This window comes from Neofelis nebulosa, chromosome 9 (genome assembly GCF_028018385.1).
Source record: "Neofelis nebulosa isolate mNeoNeb1 chromosome 9, mNeoNeb1.pri, whole genome shotgun sequence".
In the NCBI taxonomy this organism is placed as follows: domain Eukaryota; kingdom Metazoa; phylum Chordata; class Mammalia; order Carnivora; family Felidae; genus Neofelis; species Neofelis nebulosa.
Window position 1 is genome coordinate 25585558 of NC_080790.1, and position 25651 is coordinate 25611208.

Consider the following 25651-nt stretch of genomic DNA (forward strand, 5'->3'; position numbering starts at 1 on the left):
TGTTTAGAGGGACAGGATGCTGGTCATCCACACAGACTCAGCAAAGGGACCGCCACCCCTGGTCTGGTGGAGCAGGTGCCCACCCTAACAACCTGGAAGCTTTATTTCTCACTGTAAATTATAAAGTAGTCATTCTGATCTTTGCATCTGGCTATGAACACATTAGGTTCTGCAGGAACCTAAGGACCTAAGGTCATTCTGCAGGAGGGATTTATCCCACGACTGCTGAAAACTCATGCTTCCGAGCCCGAGAGGAGAAAGACTAGGTACGGGCCAGAGGAAATTCACAACAGGTGTAAACACCACTCTGTGACCTCACTAGGGAAGTGGCCGGCCAGCCTCACCTTTGTATGTTGCTGTTGGCAGATTTAAATTTTTCCCATTGCTATTTCTTCTTTCAACTTCTACAAGTATTCGTGAAAAACATAAGAGAACATCCCAGGATCCCTGGATCTTCATCTCCAGGTTTCCCAGTGAAATGGCATTCCCCTTCTGCCCCGACATAGCTCCCGACAACTAGAACCTTGTATCTGGCCAAGAAGGGATGTCTGCCACCAGTTATCAGCATGTCCTCATCACGATCCAGCATGCAGCGCACGGGGCGGCCCGTCCTAAGGGAGGCATCAGAGGGTTAGCACCCTGGGAGCTTCTGCAACAGCCTAGTCCTTGGGTCTCAGGGAGGGAGCAAGGGAGACTTCTTTTTCCACCTGGCGCACAAGCAGACTGGAGCTGGGTTGCTTCACTGTCTAGAAATAAAGCTGCTGGACACATGGGGAATGTAAGGATATGATGTGTGCCCTTGCCTTGAGGGCCCTCACAGCCAGGCAGGGGAGGCTAAACATGAATCCATGCATCGAACACAAAGAAACACGTGGTGTTACCCTCACCCCAATGCCCAAGAGTTCAAAAAGCAGAAGGCTGTGAAAATTCAAAGCAAGAGAAATCTACTTCTAAAAGGGAGAAATCCAGAAAGGCTTCTTGGCAGAGGCATGCTTATTATCCTTCTCTGAGCTGGCTAGGGGGACTCACTTGTATGCAGCCAGGGCCACTGCTGTAGACACCAGACTGCTCCGGGTGTCTTTCCCTCCAAAGCCTCCTCCCATTCTCTTCACCCGGACCAAAATCCGGTTTGCCGGAACCCCCAACATGTTTGCAACAAAGCTCTGTGGACAAAAGAAAAATTACTTGCACTGAACACATCATCTGGACTTACCTCACCCTGACCTAGAGCCGCCCGCCATCCGCAAGCCTAATTAGTGCCGTCAATTCTGAAATTCCTTGATTCCGGAATCCCCCTTACCTCCCCAGGCAGCCCTTGACTCGAGGTGCTGGAGTCTAACACTCATTAGTCAGAGCAGACTGAATTCAGACACTTGTTTCTAGCAAGGGGGGTCAGCGGCTGGCCACAGCAGACTTTCAGAGCCAAAGTTCATTTCATCCAGCCAAGAACTGGTGAGTTGCGGGGGTAGGACCAGCTGCCCACAATGCTGGCCAGTACTGTCGCCTTACCAGCAATAGAGAAATGGGGAGCCGCCATATTTGAGCTGCCACAGATAATTTAGTGGTCTCTGTGGCTATCACTAAACCCATCACCCACGTTTTACAGGTGAGGAGCCTGAGATCGGATATGATTTGACCAAGGCCATATCTCACTGGAAAAATGAAAGCCAACTCTTATTAGGTGCTATCCAAGTAGTAAACATCTAGTCATTACAACACCCTACCAGGCCCATTTTATGGAAGAGGAAACCAAGAAAGGTTATGTCACAACTCAGTGACACAAGCTTGTTGGTTGATAGGGTCTGGCTCCAGGACCACTACCCTCAGATCCCCTTCTGGACCAGCCCAGATCTCCCTTTTCCCATGTCCTACCTCGCCAACTCCTAGTCAGCCAGAAGTTCCCCAGTGCCGTGCCCAGGCCCTGGAGCTGACCCACAGGACGGTACCTGGGTCTTCATGGTGTTCTGTGTAGACACAAAGAGCTCCATCTCCCCTGCCTCGCCTTTGGGGACAGCGATGGTGCAGTGAGTCTCCAGGTAGAAGTGCTCTTGGCCACCAATGTACAACTCGCCTGGGGAGGCAATGTGACCCTCATGGTGATCCGGAGTTTGCTGAAGGAGAGTGCACTCCCCTAGGGCCCTGGGCAGCAACCAGCTGCTCACACACAGGTACCCTCTAGGTTCCCAGCAGGGGTGAAAAGGGTCTCAAAGCCTTAGCCACCTGTGGGAGCCAAATCCCCCACCCCAACAAAGAAACCAGAATGATACCAAAATGCATCAGGCATGAAGCTATCTTTCACTGCAGATTTTCAAATTATTTTGTAAAATTTAGGGAATGGTAAGGAAGGAATTAACAGATTAACAGATGTGACTGAAAAGCTAAAAATGAGACCATCTTCTGGAACGGAAGGTATCGGGCCAGTTGGAGAGATGACTCACCAGTGGCTTAGGAATACACTATGGACAATGTAGGAAACAATACCCAAAGGGATGTCACCAGCAGACGGGTGCCCCGCTGCCCACAGGGAGGGCCAGGACCTGTAGCCACTAATTCCCCAGACAGCCTTCCCAGCTACCCAGAACCACATACACATATGTAACCTGGAGACAGGAGGTGGACATTAAGATGGCAGAGGGTCTAGGGGCACCTGGGTGGCTCAGTCAATGAAGCGTTACTTCAGCTCAAGTCACGATATCCTGGTTGGTGAGTTTGAGCTCCTTGTAGGGCTCTGTGCAGACAGCTCAGAGCCTGGAGGCCGCTTTCGAATCTGTGTCTCCCTCTCTCTCTACCCCTCCCCAGCCTATGCTCTGTCTCTCTCTCTCTCTCAAAAATAAATAAACATTTAAATTTAAAAAAAATGAGAGAGGGTCTTTCCCTGCCAATTGTCCACTATTTTGCTACAAACATCAGGAGGACTCTTCTGTTAAAAATTCACTCCCCTGCTCCAGGACTCAAGGTCCAGCTCTTGAATTTAATTCATAAACCAGGTCCAGCCCATACCCCAGGACTATATGGCATGGCCATACCTGAAACAATGTTGTCTGCTTCTGAAAACCCCTTCGTGAGGTTTCCTTTCTCTATCTTCAGCTCAGGCTCATAAAAGGAGTCTTTTGCTATAGCATCCTGAGGACCACAAAGACGATTCAGTGACCAGACTTTCAGGAGAAGGAAGGTCATTCCCACCAGAGGAAAGAGAGGTTATTGCAACCACCCTCCCTCTTCTCACACAGGCATCTGTACAAGGGTCCTACACAGACTTCAAGTAAGCTTGCATGTAGCCTGGGGCCATGTGCCTCCATTTCCTCAGAGATAGTTGGACACGCTTGGATCTTGAGGAAAAGTAGAGTCGCTCAAGGAACCAACAGGAGATGGCTTTGGAAACGAGGGACCTAGTCTGGCCTCTGGCAGACTGAGTCTGGGATCATGATGGGGAAGTTTTCCAAAGAACACACAATCCTGGGGCTGAAGGGTTTACCTCTCCCTGTCTAATCGAATCCCACCTGCTGCTGGAGCCCCCTCCAAAGTATCCCAGTAAAGGTGCCTCCAGGGACAGGGGGCTCACCCCTCCCCATGCAGTCCTTTCTCAGTTACCTCTATTGTGATAATGGCTGGAAGATCTTCATAGGTGATTCTCACCGCTTGAGCGGCTCTCTGGGCATGTTCTCGGGTGTCGGTGACCACAGCACCAATGATGTGCCCAATGCAAGTCACCTGGGAACCGAGCCAAACTGTTAAAGCATATAATGCACTCCTCATGAAGCAAATGATTTTGGATTGCCCAAAAGGTGAAGGAAGTCCTTGCCCCCACAGTTTCCTTAAGGGACATCCAGGAATGCCTCTGGGATCTTGGCATGTCTTTGTCCTACTGTTTGGGATTATGTGCTTCTTCATTGAGGATTTAGAAGTAGTGGAACTGGACTAGGACTTGGAGATCACGAGTATCAAGATGGCAAACTCGCTTTATCTCAGGGACCAATTTCATGATTTACCGCTGGCAGCTTGTTGAGAAGTTGCCCAGGATAGAAAGTGGTGATTGATTAGTCATGTCGCCGTGAGCAGAATGGACGGTATGGAAGCATGAAGTCTATTTGTTGACTCAGATGCACTCCAACACCCTTGTTCTTCAGCTGAAGAGACGCAGACCCAGAAGGCAAGATCATGGTCTTGCCTTGGCTCATTAATAGACCATGACTAAATCTCAGGCCCTGGCTTCCAGTTCCATTTTCTTTCTAGCACCCCTCTCCCTTTGAATTTCTGTTTCCAGATTTACACCAAAAGTTTCTCAAAGGCAGCAATCATGTCTTACACTTCATCCAAATGCCCAGAAGCAGTAGTTCCCAAATTCTGGTTCTCAGACTTGATAAATAAACCAGTTTTTGTTAGATTTTCAGAACAATGATTGTCATTTTCTCACCACTTAATGATTCCATTCCTTCAGAGGCATTTTTCTTCCAAAAATCCCCAAACATGAACCAAAAAAAAATTGTCCAACTCATCACTTTGCAATATGAGTTTCTGACAGTAGAAAGCCATACTGTCTCTGATAGTTGTCTCTTGAGGACCCAGTTGAGTTGTTAACTTAATTGATTGGGCTGTGGTGGTTTATCCGAGCTAATTCTCACTAACCATCATGTTAGCAGTAGTCTTAGAGGTTCTCAAAATTTGCAAAAGCAATTTGTTCTCTTGTTAAATGGAGTCCTTGTGTCTCATAGTTGTAGTTTTTTATTCTCTCTTTCTCTTGTACATTAATAATAAAGTGAATAAGCCCTGAGGCAACGCCAACTCATCTCCAATTTGCATTTGAACTGTATTAAAATTGTCAAGTGACTTCCACCCTGAAAGTTTCAAAACGTGTATGTGTGCGTGTGTGTGTATGTGTCAAAACTCCATATATGCTTGACAGCAATAGATGAATTTTCATATAAGTGAATTTTCAATACACATAGTGACAGTATTGTGATTTTTATTCTGGTAGTTTATTTACCATATTTTTATTTTCTTATCACAAAGGAGCTATTTATCCCCTGAAGAACCTAACTGGCAGTTTAAAAAACAATCACCAGTCTTGTTTTAATACCAGTTTGGCCTGGAGTCATCCTAACATGTGCAACTAGCCACCAACAATGAAATAAACAAGTAAACATAAGTGAAAGTTAAAAGTGCCACCAGAACGATTGCATCCCTGTACTGATCGCCATGCACGATGAAGGCCACAGTATGTACCAATGTGTAATCTTTTTAAGATTAAGGATTTGGAGGAATGAGCGCAAACTAAAACTCAAGTGCCCATTCCGCTAACTTCATATCTAAAAACAAAATCCAACACATACCTTATCCTTTGCAAACACCATTTCATCATTACCAATTCCAGTTATATTACTCCCAGGAACATCATCAGCAGAGATAAAGCAGACAAACCCTGGCACCTTCTGAGCTTCTGAAGTATCTATGGACCTGCAAGAATGAGCACAGTGAGGGGCCCAGGTGGGAAACTGAAGCAGAAGACCCACTACCAACTGGATACCACTGTCCTCATGTTGATTTTTCCTCCACTCAAATTCCTTCCTTCTCCATCCTCTAGTCTATGCTATCTTTTCCAGATTCTATATTCTATCCTAGCCTACATTCCATAGGCTATCCTACCCTATCCTATTCTGCAAATGCTCATGAAATACGTACCCTGTGAAGGCCACCATGCTGAGTGCTGTGGAGAACAGAAAATGAACAGGACAGGCCCACCCCCATGGACCTTCTACTATGGAACCACATCGCAGTGAGTAGCATTTACTCTTGAGAGCTCCAGCTCACACCCACATCACAGCTAATACCCACACAGAATCAGCACTTTTGGGCCCTTGCTGCACCACTGATCGAATGTCCCTGAACATCGTCACACAGCCAAATTTGTCTCCCCACCTTCATGAAGCTACCCCAGAAGAGCAGGGCAGCCCGGCCATCATCAGGCCTGAGAGGGAGAACACCTGGAGACTGTTTCACTAATAACAGTCTCTACTATGTTCTGCTCACTCTGGCCCGGGCCCCCAAGGGGAGATAGAGCAGAGGCACCTCACAGAAAGGTATGGAAACCACTCTGAAGGGCCAAGCAACTTCCAACAGGCAAACCTCACCAGAGCCCAGAACGTCATCATCATTATCCTCCTTCTACATTTGGGGCAACTCAAGCTCAGGAAAATTGAGCAGCTTTTCCAAAGTCACCCAGCAGAGAGCAACGTAGGTGGGATTAGGACTGAGGTTAGGTTATGAAGAGCCAAAGCCAGGTCCTCGCTTCTTTCCAAGTGCACGCAGCCGGGAAAGTCCAGGTCACTGCCGTTACTACAGAGCCCCCCACCCTCCTCCATCCATTCACACATCGCTCAGGTGGAGCAAAGAACGTAGACAATGTGGATCATGGCCAGTGTGGTCAGTGTGGGCTCAAGACAAGGATAAAGCAAATGAATTTACCCCAGAGATGGCAACCACATCGTCTGAAACAGTTTTTTTCAGAGAGCTGGAAGACTTTACTTACCTGTTAAGTTTTCTCGGTGTCCAGGTTACCATTCCTGCAGCCTGTCTCCAGGCAGCTAGGAGCGGCAGAGGGAAAAACCAATGATGGGGAGACGGGATCCCTAATCCAAGCAGTGGCAGCGCCCAAGGGAGGGTTTCTCCTAGCTGCTCTGTTCAACAGGATATGTGTCTGATGCCCACCAGGAGATCAATGCAGTCTCTGGCCTGAACATCAAGAGGCAGCACAGCTCGGCTGCTAATGCTGCCTGGCTTCAAACTCCCGCTTCGCTGCTTACCAACTCTGTGACCTCGGGCAGGTAACTTACCACCCTTGTGCCTCAGCTTCCTCATCTGGAACATGGGGATCATAACAGGACCCGCCTGTAGGCTTGTTGTGAGAAGTAAAGCTGCCAATGTATGTAAAATGCTTTAAAGGCCGCAGCAAATATTAAGTGCCACATGAGTGTTGGGTATTAGTATTATTATAGAGGTGGCGATGCTTGTCATTTGGGCTCTCCAAATTCAACAGACGGGCACAGGTGGCTCTTCTCTGCTAGGTCCTTGCAGACTCTGTCACTGATCATCATGAAAACACCCGGCTATGAATAGAGAAACTGTGAGCTTAGGCATCCCAGGCCAAGGTCATAGCTGGTAAACACTGGAACAGAGACTCAATCCCGGGTCGGTCTGACTCTAAGGCCACGCTCTTCCCCTTAGTGCTGACTCAAGTTCTCCTGAAATACTGCATTGAAGTTTAGCCCAATATCAAAGTGCAGAGCTGACCTGCTCCTGTTAAAAGCTCCTCACTGCTTTTTGGCTCAAGTGCAATGTCCCGGTTCAGCATTCCGAGGCTCTCCTGTTCTGGCCCCTGCCTATGCCTCCAACAGCATCCCCTCACCCTGCCAGGCACCACTGAGTCCCTAACCTCTCCCGCTCCTCTCCAGGCTGGTTTTCAGGTGAGTTCCCAGTCCCTCTCTAGACTGGAAGGCCCTGGAGGAGCCTCCCAGCACCCTCCTCCCTCAGGATATTTACTCCACTCACTTGATCTTGGCGTGGGCCCGGGTGCTGGTGACCAACCGGAGGGACAGCTCATTCTCGTAGCGAGGGATGTCGTCACAGTACACAGCCTCCCCAGACGCTTGCATGGCCGCGGCCAGGTGGGGCAGGGGCCGACCCACCATGTCCTCCTTGCACTGACCCTTGGGCACCTCCTGGAACAACATGGTCATCAGTCAAGCTGAGCTGCATAAGACACTGTTTCCCTACAGGCCTGGGGAAACTGCAGGGAGCTTCAGGCCAAAGCAAACCTGAGTGAAGACGGAGGAGGCAGGAGGGACACAGGGCAAAGGAACAGACCGGCAGAGCAGAGGTGGTCACAGTGTCCCCATACGGGGGGAAAAATAAATAACTAAAGAAGAACCTCAATGCGCACTCATGGGGGGTGGAGTAAAAAGCTGGTGCTACGTGCATCCAATCAAACAGTATGCAACTATTAAGACATACTTTTGAAGACTTTAAATTAGAAGGCAAGAATGTTCACATTACATGTAAACACAGGACATAAACCATTGTGTGTGCGTATGATGATTTGAATTCTGTAGGAAAAATATGTATGTTATAAACATAGCATGTCAATGTCCATATATGCAAAGGAAAAAAAGGAAAGAAGTCAACAAAAATATCATGATTTTCTCTTGGAGGTGGGATCTTGGGTCATTTTTGTTTCTTCTTTATATCTTTCTGTACTTGCCAAAGTGTTCCAAAATGGATTTGTAACAAAATTCTGTTGTATGTGGTTTTTCAAAGACATAATAATAATGGCTAACATGTCACTGAGTATTTAATATATCCCAGGAGCTAATCTAAGCTATTTACTTTTACTAACACATTTAATCCTCAGAACCATCCTAGGAAACAGGTGCCATCATAGGGACACTTGCAGGTGGGCATAATTAACTTGCCCAAAAGCCACAGAGAGGAAGTGACTTGTCGAAGGTTACACAGTTACAAACTGGCAGAGTTTGAATTCAAGTCGTGGCAGTGGAGCCCAGAGTTCACACTCTGGACCACTAGCCTCTACTGCATGGTTCCACAAATTGTGGCCTGTGGGCCAAATCTGGCCCACTGCCTGCTTCTATAAATAAAGTTTTATTGGTACATACCACACACATTCATTTATGTATTACCTCTGGTTGCTTTTATGCTATAATGACAAAGTTGAGGAGCATCAACTGAAACTATAGGGCCCACAAAACCCAAAGTGTCTACAGAGAAAGTTGACCCTTTACTTAGTGCTTCTCAAAAACTTGCCATTGACAGAAAGTTGTTGTTTTATTGTTATGGCCAGGAGAACTCCTGGCTTTGCACACCAGCCCACAAAGGCACCAGAAAAGACAAAATCGGGACAACAGTTGTTTTTTTTTTTTATTCTTTAAGGAGCAGGTGAAGATGAGAGTAATCTCAAGAGAGACAAAATTTAGGTACGGAAGGAGGAAAAGAGCTTCATTGACATTAATACGATTCCCATTTTCTTCACCGGATATTTATGCAAAGCAGTAGGAGCTTTAAGCACCTACATACGACTCAAGTCAGTCATTCACCAAAGGTCAGCATCATCTGATGTGCCCTGCAAGGGCCTGTGATATCAGCCATACATCAGGTATACTCACTTGGAAGAGCTGGACGTTGGCTGGAGGGTCTTTCTGAAAGAGTAAGGTGGCACTGGCATGGGTGGGGTCCAGCTTGCCACACTTCTGTGGAGGTAAGTTAACAGTAGTGATCATGACTAGTTCTATCATTGATCCCCCCCTTCTTGTCCCCAAGTGGTAACACTAACAACTGTTCCCCTCACCTCCTCATCGTACACGCCTCGTGCCGGCTGGATCTATCTCAACATCAGAACGTGGGCTCTGAGAGCCCAGCATTTTATAACAGCCTCAGGCCCCTTCCCACCCCTGCAGCCTGCATGGTGAATGGTTTGTGCTTCCTCCAACACACCCAATGGTTTCCCTCCCTCCTGCATTTATTCACGCTGCTCTCTCTCTCTCCTTGCCTTGCTGGAAACCTTCTTCCTCCTCATTTCTATGGGAAATATTTAATGATATGGAAAATGCGCACAATATAATCTCAACAGAATCAGGGGAAATGGAAAACTCTATATGCAGCATGACCCTACATCTGTTTAGAAAATGATGTGTCCAGATCAAAAGATAGGAAGACAACAGGTATATAGAGAGAGGGATGGAAGGAGAGATAGAAAGAGAAAGAGAAAAGAGAGAATGACAGAAGATGGACAAATGAATGTAGGGAAAAGATCAGAGGAAAAAGCAAGACTAGTAGCAGTGGTTTCCTCTAGAATCTGAGAGAAAAGCATATTTAATTAAAAAGAAAAGTAATAAAAAAAGTATTTAATTTTTTATTTAAAAAGTTGAAATGTTGGGGCACCTGGGTGGCGCAGTCGGTTAAGCGTCCGACTTCAGCCAGGTCACGATCTCGCGGTCCGTGAGTTCCAGCCCTGCGTCAGGCTCTGGGCTGATGGCTCGGAGCCTGGAGCCTGTTTCCGATTCTGTGTCTCCCTCTCTCTCTGCCCCTCCCCCATTCATGCTCTGTCTCTCTCTGTCCCAAAAATAAATAAAAAACATTGAAAAAAAAATTAAAAAAAAAAAAAGTTGAAATGTTTTTTAATTTTCTATTTTAATTTTTAATATATTTCTATGTTTTTAAGTTTGCCACAGGAAATGTATTACTCTTATAATCAGAAAAAACTCAAGGTGCCTGGGTGGCTCAGTCAATTAAGCATCTGACCCTTGCTTTCAGCTCAGGTCATGATCTCACAGTTCTGAGGTCGAGCCCCACGTTGGGTTCTGTGCTGTCAGTGCAGAGCCCACTTGGGATTCTCTCTCTGCCCCTGCCCGCTCACGTGCACGCATGGACTCTCTGTCTCTATCTCTCAAAATAAATAAATAAATGCTTTTTAAAAAGAAAAAGAAGAAAGCTATTAGGGATGCTTTTTAAAGAGGGATTTCTGTCTGCGGTCCCCACATCTGTGGAAGCTTGTCTCCTTTGCACTCCCCACGCCATCTGCTCAGTTGTCACTCTAGGCTGGCCTTCAGTGATCACGTTCTCTCCCACACGAGGCTGCCCCCGGGGCCAAGTGCAATGTTATGCATAGACGGTGCAAAGTAAATGCTTACTGAACCAATATGGGGAGCTGGGCTTCCGCTCAGCCACACCCTTTCCAGAACGCACACCCTCCCCGTGACCACCGTCTCCTGACTGTAGCAGCACCCGTTACATTCTCATTCCACCCTCTACCTTCTCATCTCACTCCACGTTCCATTCTAACTACAAAACCACAGTTGAAACAGCTAGCCTGTCAAAAGGATCATCTGGTCTACCACCCAGATCAGCAGATTTCCCAACTGAGACTTAAAGAGAGTTGTGACCTATTCAAGTTTCAAGGGAGGGACCAGAACCCTAGTCGTTGACGCCCAGTTCAGTGTTCTGCCTCTCGGCCATCCCGTTGGTTCCCATCTCCATGTGGCTCCCTGGGCCGTGTGTCCTTGGAGCAAAGGCTCCTCTGTCCTTAGATGTCAGAAGGGAGAAGCCAACTTACCACCTGGTCCACCGTACCCCTCCCTCAGACTGGCTTCCGAAATTCCCAAACAAAAGTCCTGCAGAGAGTCTGTATCTTGCCCACACCCCACACTCACATCTTTCGAGTTCTGTATGCCCAGTTTCTGAAGCACTGTCAGGTAGAACTTGAAGAAGAAGCTGAGGGTGAGGGTACGCCGAAACTCCACCATGCCGCCAGGGGCGTCGGGGGCCAGGGACAACTCCTCCGCCAGGCCCGCACACACGTTCTGCAGCAGCTCCTCGTTCCAGAAACTGCCAGAGAGCAGAAGGTGGGAGAGCGCTCCTACTCAGCCATCAGAATCACTTGTGTGGGGTGGTAGGCACAGGGCCGTAGTCATATGAAACTTGGTTCAAAATTTGGCTTGGATACTTATACTTGTGTAACTTTAGGTAAGTTACTTGCTTGAGCCTTAGTTTCCTCATCTTTTTTAAAAACACTTTTTTCAATGTTTCTCTATTTTTGAGAGAGAGAGATGCAAGTCAAGCATGGGAGGGGCAGAGAGGGAGGGACACTGGGAACCTGAAGCAGGCTCCAGGCTCTGCACTGTCGGCACAGACCCGACACGGGGCTCAAACTCATGAGCCCTGAGATCATGACCCTGAGATCAAGACAAAGTCAGACACTTAACCGAGTGAGGCACCCGGGCACTCCTCAGTTTCCTAAAATTTAAAACTAGACACAATTTGGGTGCCTTGATGGCTCAGTCGGTTGAGCACCCAACTCTTCATTTCCGCTCAGGTCAGCCCCACTTCTTAAGATTCTCTCTCTCTCTGTCTCTCTCTGTCTCTCTCTCTGTCCCTCTCCCCTGCTCTTGCTCTCTCTCTCTCTCTCTCTCTCTCTGTCTCTCGCTAAAATATAAAAATAAATATAAATAAATATATACATACAGAAATAATACAAATAAAAATAGACACAATTTTAAAACGACCACAAAATTATACTAACTAAATCTATTCAGTCCTTATAACGCCCTAAGCAATGTACTCCGTGCTTTTTACGAAAGATCACTTTTCATTTCCATGTAAAAATGTAGCATGGAAAATCTGTATACTCCTTTACCGATGAGGAAACTGAGGCACGGGAAGATTCGGTAACTTGACTTCTCTGAGCCGTCTGGAAAGTGTTGGAGCCAGGCATCGGAACCAAAGAGCCAAACGCCAAACGCAAGCCTTATTTATCCATCTGGTTATTGGCAGTGATACACAGGCCAGCGCTGGGGAAGGGCTCGGGATAACTGCTGCCACACACTAGCCATAGTAGTAGGAGTAGCCCCAGTCAGAGTGCAGCGGGAGGGGCAGCAGCAATACCGTAGGAGGGATACTAGCAGTGGCCGGAACAGGAGCAGCAGAAGTAACAGCCGTGGTAGAAGCAAAAGCAGAAGGCGTAGAAGTCGTGGAAAGAGGAACAGTGGTGAGAGCCGTAGCAGCAGCACTGGCGACACTGTGACTAGTAGCGGGAGGAGCAGCAGAGGCACGACCGTGAGTCGTGGCGAGAGTCACGGTGGGGACACACACAACGGTGGCAGCAACAGCATTAACACAGTGGCAGCAGGAACGCTGTCGGCAGTACTCTCGGGAGGAGCCGCAGGAAGAGTAGAGCCGCAATACGAGCATCAGCGGTAGAGAGACTGCAGTGGTGGCATCGCTGGGAACAGCAGTGGAAGCCACAGCGGCAACACTAGTCCGAGGAGTGACGGTGGCAGAAACAGCAGCAGTGACAGCAGCGGGAAGAGTAGCAACAGAAGCAGCAGTACCAGTGTGAGTAGTGTCAGCCGCAGTAATTGCAGTAGAGGCCCAGCCGTGAGAGCAATGGCAACGGTGGCCGCTCGTGGCCGCAGCAACGGCGGGCCCAGCGGTACCAAGAGCAGGGGAGCCGTAGCAGACAGGGTGGAACCAGCGCAGCAACAGCCATGCTACCAGGAATCGAGCTACGGGTAGCGGCAGTCAGGGTGGCAGCAGCGGTAACCCCGGTAAGGGCGGAAGTCATGGCTGTAGCGGCAGCAAGAGTAACGCCGCCGGCAGTCCCGGCAGCTAGCAGACTGCGGGAGTCGGAGCGGCACTGGCCGCTTCACTCTGCCGGCAGCTCTCACTTTGCTATCTGCTTCCGCGTGGTCTTGAGGGCTGAGACGGTTCTGTCGTGCATTCCGCCGTAGCAAAGGGCCAGCTCCTTCACCTGCGCGGTTCCCGGGTTGAACAGGACCCTCATGCCGCTGGTCACCTTGGCGATGTCATCTTCTCTCCGAGAGGCCTGCTTAAAGGCTGAGAAATACTCACCCTGCAAAACAAGAGAAAGGTTCCTGCTTCTCCCCTGCATTTGCTACAACTGCAGATGGTGAGGCTGAAGCACGGGGGTGAAAGGGCAGGTGAAGGGACAGGGCCATGGCAACCCCGCAAGGGGCTGCCGGTGGGACTCAAAGATGTGGGCAGCGCCGACTGTCCCGTGCTCAGCACGAGGCCCGGACAACACTCCCAGAAGCCGGGAAAGGGGAGAGATTTCCCCTGTCGGTCAGGAACACCCAAAGTCAAGGAAAAGGAGAGCAGGGTTCTCTCAACCAACAGCTGGGAGGAGGAAAGACATGTTCACAAAGGCTGCTCGGGGTCCCCCAGCCCACAGTCCTCCCATCCTGGCGCCCAGCTTCAGAGCCCACCCAGCCTCTCGGCTGTGCCCAAACCTCTGTTGGCTTAACTGCCTCTCGAGCAGATACAACGAGATGCCACCGGGAGTGTGAAACGCACCCTCACCCACGCCTGTGCACGTGCTCTCTCTAGCTTGTCTCTCCCACTGCTCTATTGTTCACGGTTAGAAACCTTGCTTCCTGAAAGAATGAACCACACTATGAAACACTAGCTGCCTTTGTGCTTTGAGCACACATTTCCCGCTGGGCTCCAGGCAGGCCCTGTCTGTCAGGATAGGAGGGCCGCGTGAGTCGCTTTCCAGGTAAGAACGCTCTCATATCAAGCCCTTTCTGGCCAGGTTCTGCTTGAGGTCTGAACCCACCTGGCACCACAAATTCTGATTAACGTCAAAGGCAGAGGCTTAAGGGAAGCGTTGTTGAGAAAGCCCAACGAGGCTCACTGTGGACGCCCACACTGGCCACAAGCTTCTGTTCGAAGAAGTCATCGGGCTTCCTCCTGACCATGACGCTAGTCCGGATTCCCGATGTCAAGCATGGCCCCGGGACCGTGAGCCTGGAGTCTGCGCTTGGTTCTGGAACAGGACTGTGCCAGTCCACGGTGACGTGTCCACTGGGGTGCCACGCCATGTCAGTGTCAGATTGGCAGCTGTCCTTTCTTGAGAAATCCTCCCTACTTCTGGGTATTAAAATCTCCTTTCTGTCATGACATGGTTTTTGTTTTTAAAGATTTTCTTCAGTGTATTTATTTATTTTTGAGAGAGAGACAGAATGAGCAGAGGAGGGACAGAGACAGAGAGAGAGGGACAGAGGATCTGAAGCGGGCTCTGTGCTGACAGCAGAGACCCCGATGTGGGGCTTGCACTCACGAACCGTGAGATCGTGACCTGAGCTGAAGTCAGAAGCTTAGCTGACTGAGCCACCCAGGCGCCCCTATGAAATGTTTTTGGCTAATGTCCCTATCTGGAAAAATAAAAACTGAACTCTTGTATGCCTGTTCCCTCCTCCCTTCTCCAACTCATAATTAAAAAGAGGAAAATTTCCTGATCTGTGAAATACAAAAAGTCTGGGAATCACTGCTCAAAATGGTCTATAAGGACAAGCTAGAAAATCAGTAAGAAACCACCTCAGGGACATCTTGGCTCTAATTTAATTAGCATTCTCATTAAGGGGGCCAAAATTAGCACGGGCGAACATGCCTCGTAACGCGCGCTCAAGCGCTACCTGGGTAAAACTCCTAATACTCTCCATCACAGCTGCTTTCCCAGCCTCACACAGATCACTTTTCTACACGGCCCATTATGGAATGTGTAGCTGGTGAGGGAGGAGAGAAAGGCACCTGGTGACGACACCATGGGCCCCCAAGAACAACAGCCAGGCAGCCAGAAGTGCCCAGACTTGCCTCAACAGGACAGAAAAACCTCCCATGAGCAGAAATGCAACCACGCCAACTCAGAGCAAGGTCAGCAAATAAACACCTCATCAACATGTGTGGGCCTGACCCACGGGCAGCCCCTCCACTCAGCGTGCAAGCCCCAGTCTCCTCTGACCTGGGGCAGAAGTGCTCAGTGGCTGGATGTGCTCTTGAAATCATGTTGCTAGCTACCAGATGGAGATCCCCACTGGTTTCTGGACATCGGCCTGGAACCTTAGGCATACCTGATTTCAATCCTCACAATAACCTCCCGGGTAGGTAACACTGTGTCCGTTTACAGACGAACAAGCTGAGGCTCAGAAATCTGAAACGATTTGCCCAGGATCACGTGCCATGAGTCCATGGAATGCCCTCTTCCCTGCCCTGAAGCTCTTCATTGCCCAGAGAACACTATGGCTGGTGAAAGGCAGTGTTCAGAGACTTTGTTAAAGTTGAGAGATGCTGAGCTTGGTCCCCGAGGCAGACTCTGGTCTCTTGTCTGGAGCCTCGCTGCGGTAAGAGTGGCATGGGACGCTCCTGAGCAGCTCACCTCCCTGCTGTAGGGGATCTCGATGGAAAGCAGTATCTCCTCTGGAGCTAGCAGGGTCTTTCTGTATGCGGGGAAGAAGGTGTGATCCATCCGAACCGTCCTCCTGGTGCCTGTACACAGGCCGGATGCAGAGCGGCCAGTGTGAGAAAGCAGAGAACGAGGCACCGGTAAATTCCCCATCCTGGTCTCTGGTACCCACAGTCAGAGGGCAGTGCTGGCACAATTAGGGCCAAGGTCCTCCATCTAAAATCCTTACGCAGGGATGTGCTGGTGAATGTTTAACAATGGACTATGTGTGGGCAGAGGGAGTCCAGATTTGCAGTACTTGCTAATTTCTACGGTATCAATACTACCACCATAGCCAATTTCAGGCTCCCGGAGTGACATCAGTGAACATGAAGTTGGAAAGAGGGTGGCAAAGAGTTGACACGACACGCCTGCTGTCCTCTGAAAGGACTGCCTACAATGGTTGACCATGGCTGTCTTCTGGGAACTTGCATTTCAACAGATTCCCCGATAGGATGACTGACTGTGTCTAAACTGTTCATACAAACAGCGTGGTTTATGCTGAACATCTGCTTTCTGTCTGGGTGCCTGGGCTTTTGGTACCTGCCAAGAAGGGCTACGCAAACAACCCCCCAAAAAGCCCTAGCTGTTCAGTCTCTGACGAGCTTCCCCGGCAGACAACACTTCACATGCGTTATCACAATGCAGCTTGTGACTGAGGGAATGATGTGTGTCCTGTGTGATGCCACCGGGAGAAGTCTCTGGAAGCTTGTGCCTGGATTCCTCCAGACTGTGCCCCAGGTCCCTCTTCACTTTGCCAAGTTTACTTTGTGTCCTCCCACTTAATAAGTCATAGCCATGAGTATGACGATAGGCTGAGTCCTGGGAGTCCTCCCTGACTTCCTAGGAGTCATCAAAACTGGGGATGGTCTCGCGGACCCTCCAACAAGGACGGTGCATAGCAGCATATCATTACTTAGCATTTCCACTCTACAGATGTAACAGGTGGGAATAACTCTAAGGGCATGGGCAATAGTAAAATAAACTCAAATATTAGGACGTGATGAATTTTGAGCACTTATTACCTTTATTTTTAATGTAATTTATTTTATTGTAAGTTTCTACAATTCAATTTTTAATAATGGCCATGTCTATCAAACACTCACAGACTCCCTGAAAATCCAGCTGTGGGCTGTGGCGAGCCAGTGTATTCTGGCTCTAGCACACTACTAGGTAAGGCTTCTAGGTGACAGATCCTGTTGGGAATTCTTAATAAGGAAATGGTCTGGCTCTCCTGGCCCCCAATCTGGGTATATCTCCCTTGCAGTTCCCAGGGATCCAAACCTTAGGACGGCTGGGTCATTGAATTGTGGGCCCTGTCTCTCCAAAAAGTCACCTATCTTGTGAGCCTTCTCCCTTGTGGGGCCCTCTTTCCTGACTTCTGCATGACGTAACTCTCACCTGTGGACACGATGGTCAGCTTGGCCCCACTGGCCATGAACACAGGGTTGAGGTCAGAGATGGGGCTGGCGGTGATGATGTTCCCTCCGATGGACTAGAACAAGCAGAGAGTGTGCGTGAGAGCCCAGCCCACCCAGGAAAACCTTGCTCTCACAGCAGGCTGCAGAACACAGGGCAGGTGGGGGACACCTGCTCACTGAAGGCACAAGACCAGCGGAACTCAAGCATCCAGAACCACGTGCAAAACCTGAGATCCGAACACTTGGGATTGGATCTCAGCTCTAAAATTTACTCGTCAGTAATGTGGGTCAGCTCCTTGAAATCAGCTCAATTTCATCCAAACTTTTTCTGAAAGGGTTGAGGTGGTTTATCACATGATGCAAGCAAATACTTCCTGGAAGTAGATCCCCACCCAGCTGGAGAATTTAATGGAGCTTTCTGAGCTTCTGTCTACTCAGCCACAATCAGAGGTGTCAGGTGCTTGGGGTAGGGTGAGGGAACGGGGTGGGGGCTGTTTCCTTTGGGTTTTGTTCTAATTGAAAACAACAAAATAGAATGGACGGGGCGGCTTTCCTTCCCCCCCCCCCCCCCCGCCAACCCTACACCGTCAGCTGTTGTGAGCCGCCAATGGTCCTGGGTGTGTGAATGCCGCTAGCAAATGGGGAACCTGGGGGCTAGTCTGGAGTTTAGTTGTGAACAGTCAACAGCTGGACCCCTCCCTCCTCTCTGGGGGTGTCTACCTCTGGCTCTCCCCCCAACGATGAAAGGTAGTCCAAGACTACATTTGGCTCAATCTCTCACCCACTTGCTGATAGCTTCGGCCAAGTTCAGGAACAAGGTGGGCAGGAGGCTCCATCTTGCCAACCTCAGGGGTAAAGACTGAGGCACACAGCATGTGCTTCCAAGAGTGACCCGCAGGCCCCCTTCCCCAGAAGCACCTTTGGGGCTCCATCCCAGCCCCACTGAGTCGGAATCTCTGAGAGCAGTGCCCAGGAAACTGCATTTTTAACAAACACCCCACAAGTTCTAAGCACTAGAGTTTGGGGCGCACCAGATCTTCAGCAGAGGACAGACTAGCGCATCTGCCTTGTGACAAAAGGCCCCATGACCTCAGCCTTGAGGGCTCCTGAACAGGGACTCACCGCCACAGACTTGACCTGCTTCCCAGCAAACCAGCGCAGCTGCTCCAAAACACCTTTGAACACCTCTGTTTGGTGGGCAGGAAGGTTGGCAACTGCATCGAGCAGTGTCTTTTCCACAAAGCTCAAGGGACACGAGGCTCCGAAGGAGATACCTGGGAACACATGCGCAGAAAAACAGCGATTCCCTTCACAGTTCAGAAAACATTAGGACACACAGCCCCTACGATGCTTTACTGGTACCTGAGTGACGATGAACCAGCTCTCACATCCTTATAAGGATGAGGAAATTAACGCCCAGAGAGGTGAAGTGACTTGCCCCATGCCACCCAGCTAATACACCAGCCAGGACTCAACTACAGCCCTCTTGATCCTACAACCAGAATGCTCTCTTCTCTAAACCAGTGGTTCTCATCGCAATAAAATCAGATCTCTGAGGGAGAAGTCCTGTTTTTTTTTGAAAGTGCCCAAGATCTCCCAGCACTGACCCCCTCCCCCTGTGAGCGATTCTAATGTGGAGCCAGGATTGAGAATGACTGTGGAGAATCTCACAGCCCCCCTTGCCCACTGGCAGTCTGCCACAGATGCTCAGTGGAGGAAGGCAATGAAGGGGGTCCCTGCTCCCCACGCAAGGCAGCTCCAGGAGAAGCAGGTGGCAGCGGAGCCAAAGGAGAGGCTCTCCTGGCACCGGCCACCCCTCCCAAGGGACCCATCCCCAGCATCCCAGCCTTCCGTGGGCTCAGGGCAAACCCCCCCTTACCCTCAGGTCCATGCTCCACTGAATTCAGCTCAGGGATCCAGGCTGGGCAGACCATCTTAGGAAACAGCTTATTCTTAAATTTCATCTCAATGCCTCGAGAAAAACAAGAAACCCGAAGTTAACAGGCTTCTACCAGGCGGGCCTCGGCATTGTTCCCACCACACACACAGGACCTATGACATATTCACGATCGCATCATGCTCTGTGGGTGTCTTAGGACTGGCAGGTGCAGGAGATAAGATGTGGGGTTCAGTGCGGTTTCCACACTATCAGCCAGCAAACTTGTCTTTCTCTCCCTCCCCCCAAAAATCCTAGTGGAATTCAGATGAGATGAAATTCTTTTTTGCCTTTTGATTTCTTTTATCACCCAGAAAAGCTTCCTTTTTTTTAAATTTAGCTTTCTGACTCTGTGCTTGGACCTTCAACACCTTCAGATTTTCTGCTCTTCAGTAAGGAGAGCCTGCTTGATCCTGTCATACACACTTCGCACACATGGAACCACCGTAGGCCCTGCTGACGTGTCTTTTAGTGTTAAATGAGATGAAATGTGAATTAACCTGTGTGTTGAGTGTGTGTCTGTGTGTGGGACAGGGGTGGGGGATAATAGATGAAGCCGCAGCATGCTAAAATATGTCAGGAACCCGTGTAAGCACTTTACATGTTTTAACTCATTAAATCCTCACAATAGCCTTGGGAGATACTGTGATTTTCAGTTTATAGGAAGAGAAACCGAGGCACAGGAAGGTGAGGCTCTTGCCCACATTACACAGCTAAGAACAGACAATTCTTAGAGTTGGGGTATAATAGTCCTAATAACACGAAAGTCTAGCATTCAGACAAAAAGGAAAATCGTCTGAGAGAGAAAACATCAAATCTGCCTCCTGGTCCCCGACACCTGCCTGAGCAGGACTTTGCAGGACCACACGTCTCTACCGGCCTTCTGTCAAGTTAGAAAGGTCTGTGAGCAGACGCCCCTCTGTTCTGTTCCTGAGACCTGGTTAGCTCTGCACCTCCCAGCCCCTCCCACAGACCTACAGATGGGAAGGTTCAAAAAGAAATGTCTGACCATCCTCCCCACCCTCTCAGGGGCTATTCAGAGTGTCTGATGGGTGGCCCAGGCTTTGAGGAGTCTGGCCTGTTTGAATACCGGTTCCGAGGATAAAGACTGAAGACAGAGGCCATCCGTGGCCTGTCTTGACAAGGTTCTCTCTATGCCCAGCTTCCCCAGCACCCTACCCTGGCTGTCAGTGGTTACACTGCTGTGTGTATATATAAGGGAGATGGGGTGAGGCAGAGGGAGTGGTCGTAAGAAATTCCCTCTCACTTGGAGCTCATGAAATTTTTATAGATTCCCTTCTATTAGAATCTAACTGGGTCCAGGATGTTAGGTGACCCATGACAAGGAATATGTCACATGTCAAAGGAGATCAAGGACTCTTCCAGACAGTCGTCCTCCACTTTAACTCATGCTGCCCTGGACCCCAGGGCCACAGCTACGCAGACCCTCAGGACCACATCACCTGAGGCACATCTCACAGGCCACCCTGCCATCCCAGCGTGTCCACGTTACTGCAGCTGGGGTCTCTGTGCCACACCTGTGCTCACGGGGCCAGGGCCGCATCTGTACCCTGCTAGCTTAGAGCCAAGCCAGGCCCTCCTCTCTGTGTCCTCAGATCCAACAAAAACCCAGGACCCAGGGGACTCTTTCCAGAACAACAGCCAGGAGTCTCCCACAGGATGGTTGTGGCGGCTTAAAAGTATGTCGATTGCCCCGAAACCAGAGGTCCTCTAAGACCTTGGCTATGCCACGATCCTCTCCTTGGAGCCTCCCTGGGCTTGGGAGCCAGCAAAGGAGAAAAGGGCCAAGCCAGCTCCAGGAACGGATGGACATTAGCAGCGACCTGGGCACCTCTGCTTCCGTCCCTTCGAGCACTGGGGAAGAGAGCTACACATCCCCCAGCCACCCTGGCCCATTCACGTATTGTGAGCTTCACGTCCCAGGTGGTGGCAGGAACAGGGCCGGTGGCCACAGTTGTGGGCAACACAGACACAGTCACATTGGCACATCTCTCCTTTGCCTTTACCACATCACCCCCCAGAAAAAGTGGGGGACAAGAGAATGTCATTTCTGGAACCCCTAGCATCTGTCACTGGCCTAGAACCTTGACTTCCACTGCTCCCCCCTCACTTCCACTGGGAGGTACTCCAGAGAACGAACAAAGACACTGATCTGGGTAGCCCAGCTCCTCCCACAGTTCCCGGCACATAGCTGGCACCCGACGTGTTTCCGGAGAGCGGTCAGTAAGGATCTCATCCAATACTCAGAACAGCCCTTTGAGGAGGTGTTATTCTTCCCTGTATATAATGGGAACCAGGGCCAGGGGAGGAAAAGCAAGTTTTCTGAGGACACACAGCCAGCATGGGGTTACCCAGGCAGACTGGCCCCCTGCAGGCTGCAGGCCGGGCCCATTCTCACCGATCTCCGTGTTCCCCACCACCAGCTTGGCCTCGGGGTCCTGGGCTTTGAGGTCCAGCAGCTCCTGCAGGGTTGAGGCCTGGATCCAGGTCACTCGCTCGCCTTCAAAACGCAGCTGCTTCTGAGGAGTATCTTTCAACCTCTGGAAAATGTAGTTTCTTGCCACACAGTCTCCTTCCTACGGCCATTCCCTGATGAATTTAGGTCCCCAAAGGGGTCTAGTCTTCTACTGATTCGTTCAATACTGAATTCAGAATGAGGATCCAGGTCTGGGGAGAAGGGAGGGGAACTTGCACGAACTGAGGCAGGGAGGACGTGGCACACACATGATCTCACTTAGGCTTTAGGAGACCTCCGGGGAGGAAGCATCGTTAGCCCAACCTTTCACAGGTGCAGGATGAACCTGAGGACCCAGGAGGTTATGGGACCTTCACCTGCCACCAGGTGACCTGAACTGTTCTGACCAAAAGCCCAGGTTCAGTGCAGTGCCCCCTGCCCCACCCCCGCTGTCCCCAGCAGGTGCAGTGGACAAGGTGTGGGGGGGACGAGGTAGCAAAGGAAGGGGTGTCAGGAGGAAACGCAGCAGAGGCTGGTTCTAGTGTGTGAGGGGTGACGTGGGGCTGGGCGAGAGAAACCCCAAATCAAACTGACAGTTTGTTCAAGGTTGCACGATCCAGAGAAAGGTGTGCCGGTGGCCTGCCCCAAAGCCCTTCCTTCTGTCCCATTGGACTCAACAGGCTGTCTTCATGTGCTCAACACCCCCAGGGAATCTGCACTCGGGAACTTAGAGAGAGGCACGATTCTTTCCTTGCCATGAATGTGGGAGCGAAGAAGCAGAATCGTCACGGTGGGAGGGTGGGTGTGAGAGTGTCCTTAAACCAGAGCAGCAAGCCATGCATTGTGCCCTCTGAGTACAGCTTTGCTTCTTTGTTGTTGGTTTGTAAAATAATGGACTGCTTGCAAGGAGGAGAATAGGTGCTAAGGGACTTACTTTTACATTCGACGTAGCCAGGTCAGCAGATGCTTCTGGAGCACCTGTTACTCTACACAGGGTCCTGGAGGGATCCACTCTCTGTGCTCAGAGTGACATGTGTGCGACAAGTGTGGGTCCCTTTGGGAGTATGTGACAGAGGGACTTGACCTCCAGTGTCAGAAGGAGAAAGGAAAACCCAAAGGACAAGGACACAAAGGTCCCCATTGGTATGAATAAAGTGGGTCTCCAGGGGCTCATGGCACACAGACTTAGCGGGGCCTCTCCGCGGGGCATCACCTACCAGCAACTCTGGGGGGAAGATGGGCTCCTGGGTGGGATCCAGGGGCATGAACTCCTCCGGGTTGAATAGAGATGGCGAGAGAGTGATCTGCTGGGAAAGGGAACAGATGAGTGATACCTCATCTCCTCCTCTAAAACGCCTGTATGATCTACCCAATCCTTTGTCCAAGCGAGCTTGTTTGCACCTCCCCATCCCCACCCCAGCAGGCTTGGCGGGGGCCGTGCTGCTCCTGGGAGGCAGGAACAAGGAGGTCTCGCCAGAGGCCCCGGGGCTAATGTGCACATTCATCCCCCACTCAGGGTGGGCATCAACGTTTCCTCTTCTGGCCGCACTGCTGAGGTTGTGAAGAGAGTCCGCTGCTCCTTGGATCTGAGATTGGCCCCCAGGCTTCCAGAGAAAGGAGGCCCCACTCACCTTGTGGTCTGTCTTCTGGTTCATGCAACAGTTCAGGTCATTCCCATTTCCTCCACAGCACCCACCATCCTAGAAAGATGACAGATATTCACACAGAAATATTTGCAAAGAGTTTGCACAGAAGCTACAGACCCTGGATCATGAATATTCAACGAAATTGAGGCCTGCTGCTGTGCCAGCATCAGTAGAAACAGCCGCCAGCCGCTCCCATTCCACTGACCTCTGCGCAGACGGAAGACCTCTGCTCTAACCATTCTCCCTTTCTTGGTTGATGGAGACTAAGTCACTCATGACTAGACAAGTAAGATCTCTCCTGGAAGCACCAGGAAATTTTGAGAAAATGTCTCTATTAAAGCTAAGTCCTACTCTACCAAAACATATCTTTAGCTCCATTTTCTCCCTTTATTCTCTGGGCCCCCAAGAGCCTCTACTTCTACATCAGTCAAGCTCTGAGGGGGCCCGGATGGCCTCTTTCCAGGCTGGGGTCTTGTGGAGCTCCTTCAAAGCATGTCTGGGCCCAGTGTTGGGTTCAAAGAGGTGTCCAGCCAGTGTGCCAGATGACCTCACGAAAGCTAGACATACTTCCCTCCTCACTGTGATCCTATGCTTGAGGATGGGTACAGGTCTGATGACCCATCACCCTGGGGAAAGACTAGCTCAAGATCTTTCAGGGTGCCAGGGGCAGAACACAGGGTAGAGCTCCCAGAACGAAGGAAATGAGGGTGGGGAAGGGGTGGGTCCACCTGAGTGATCCATCCTGAGAAGATGGGAGTCTCAGCTCAGGACCTGGGAGACACTCTAGAATCATGGAATCATGCTCAGAGACAAAGGTGGGAGAAATTCCCAGACATTGCCCCGGGCACCCCTCCAAGGCAGCCAGTTCCTACAGCAGCAGGTCTGGGGTGGCCCTTCTGCACTTGAATCATGGGAAACACCATTCCGTGCTGCCAGTTCCCAAGGGATGAGTCACACCCCCACTAGTGGGCCCAGGAAAGTCCCCAAAGGGCCACGGAGGCTGAAAGTATGGCCTTTAAGAAAGTGCTGTTAGACCTGTCACCAACAGAGAACCCTGCCCTGGTCTCAGTCCCTGCACGTGCTGCCCCATGCACAGCCACCTTCTGCACTCACAGCCTTGCCTTGGACGTCACAGTGCTGTCTCCTCTGGACCCTCCCACCACGGCCTTGCCTTTTCCTCTGAAAGAAATAAATGTCCCTGTAGTGTCTCTTCTCAGCTGTCTTCCTGGAGAGGGGTGATGCAGGAGAATCATCAGGCCCTAACCAAAGCGAGAGAACCTGCATACAGCAAGCCATCGGCCTCGCTCACCCGGTGCTTGGCAGGGGAAGGATATATTTCACCAAAGTACCCTTTCCGGATGAAGTGTCAGCTCATTCTTCCTGACATTGTTCTTCTTGATAATCCATTGCCATGGCCATGACATAAATTACTGGGATGTACAATAATGTGTCACTCCCTCAATGTCTAATGTCAATGAGGTTGGATAAGGCTGGGTTTTTCTCCCCTGGAGAGATTTCTCCTTTTCTCAGCGTACTAGACTACTAGGCTTGTGCTCGTTTTACTGTTCCTCCATTTCCTTCCCTGCTGCTAGATGGACAGTGCCATTTCTTGCTGTGAACAGTGTGCCTCCTTCCGGCAAATCCTCCTCACTTACCTAATGTGTGCTATGGGCATGAAAATGAGGTAGGCAGGTTTGTTAGAATGGTGGGTAAAGTCAGAGTTCAAAGGTTCTGAATAAGACCTTGGGGACGGGGTCTCCAACGAGTAGTGTGCATGAGCTTCTGAGCACACCCTGTGTGCGAGTCATTTGGGGAGCTCAGTCCTCTCAGCTCTACACCGCCTGGCAGCTGGTCGAGGACCATTTCAACGATGATAAAACTCCAACCCTGAGAAGGGACATAACCATCTACTACACTCAAAAGCCCTTCACTTTTTCAGAAAGTAGGAGAGCTGATAAGATTGTAGCTCTTTGAGAAGCCTCTTAAGAAATAAATATGTGGGCGAGATTAACAATCCTTGGCTTTCAGGGAAGCTTGAGCAATTTATGTAGATCAAATATTGCGTGAGAGAAGAAATACTTAATATTTAAGATGTGCCAGGCACTGTTCTAAGGGCTTTACAAGAAGTACTTTCCACAAACACTATAAGAATTATTATAGGCATTATTATAATTTCATAATATTATTATAATTATATATGTATTATTATAACGTTATAATATTGTATGTGCCATTATAATCCCCATTTGAGAAACAAGGAAATTGCCCAGGGTCATACATCGGGTAAGTGAATGACTCGGATTTGAACCCACGTCTGCAGACTCCAAGACTGGAGGAGTCTTTGGATCTTTTTCATTTAAATCCACATCT

At 49.9% G+C, this 25651-nt stretch overlaps 1 protein-coding gene and 1 long non-coding RNA gene across 3 annotated transcripts in view; one reads left to right on the plus strand and one right to left on the minus strand.

Moving 5' to 3' along the window:
* The window catches only part of LOC131484584 (xanthine dehydrogenase/oxidase-like), a 58681-nt gene that overhangs the window by 17865 nt on the left and 15165 nt on the right, over positions 1 to 25651 (minus strand). The window contains exons 7-23 of one of the 2 annotated variants that reach the window (XM_058682963.1): positions 23267 to 23335; positions 22853 to 22939; positions 21579 to 21720; positions 19103 to 19195; positions 18346 to 18497; positions 17204 to 17297; positions 15737 to 15846; positions 13230 to 13414; positions 11217 to 11391; positions 9174 to 9257; positions 7546 to 7715; positions 5331 to 5454; positions 3592 to 3711; positions 3027 to 3123; positions 1947 to 2071; positions 1030 to 1163; positions 524 to 611 (exon numbers count right to left, since the gene is read on the minus strand). In XM_058682963.1, the coding sequence (XP_058538946.1) occupies positions 524 to 611; positions 1030 to 1163; positions 1947 to 2071; positions 3027 to 3123; positions 3592 to 3711; positions 5331 to 5454; positions 7546 to 7715; positions 9174 to 9257; positions 11217 to 11391; positions 13230 to 13414; positions 15737 to 15846; positions 17204 to 17297; positions 18346 to 18497; positions 19103 to 19195; positions 21579 to 21720; positions 22853 to 22939; positions 23267 to 23335 (2049 nt within the window). Of the gene's footprint in view, positions 1 to 523; positions 612 to 1029; positions 1164 to 1946; positions 2072 to 3026; positions 3124 to 3591; positions 3712 to 5330; positions 5455 to 7545; positions 7716 to 9173; positions 9258 to 11216; positions 11392 to 13229; positions 13415 to 15736; positions 15847 to 17203; positions 17298 to 18345; positions 18498 to 19102; positions 19196 to 21578; positions 21721 to 22852; positions 22943 to 23266; positions 23336 to 25651 lie in introns of both variants that reach the window. The other variant, XM_058682962.1, reaches the window with a different exon arrangement.
* LOC131484585 (uncharacterized) lies at positions 13395 to 14481 on the plus strand. Its single transcript, XR_009248321.1, has 2 exons — positions 13395 to 13471; positions 14114 to 14481. It is a non-coding gene; the product is annotated as an uncharacterized LOC131484585 (long non-coding RNA).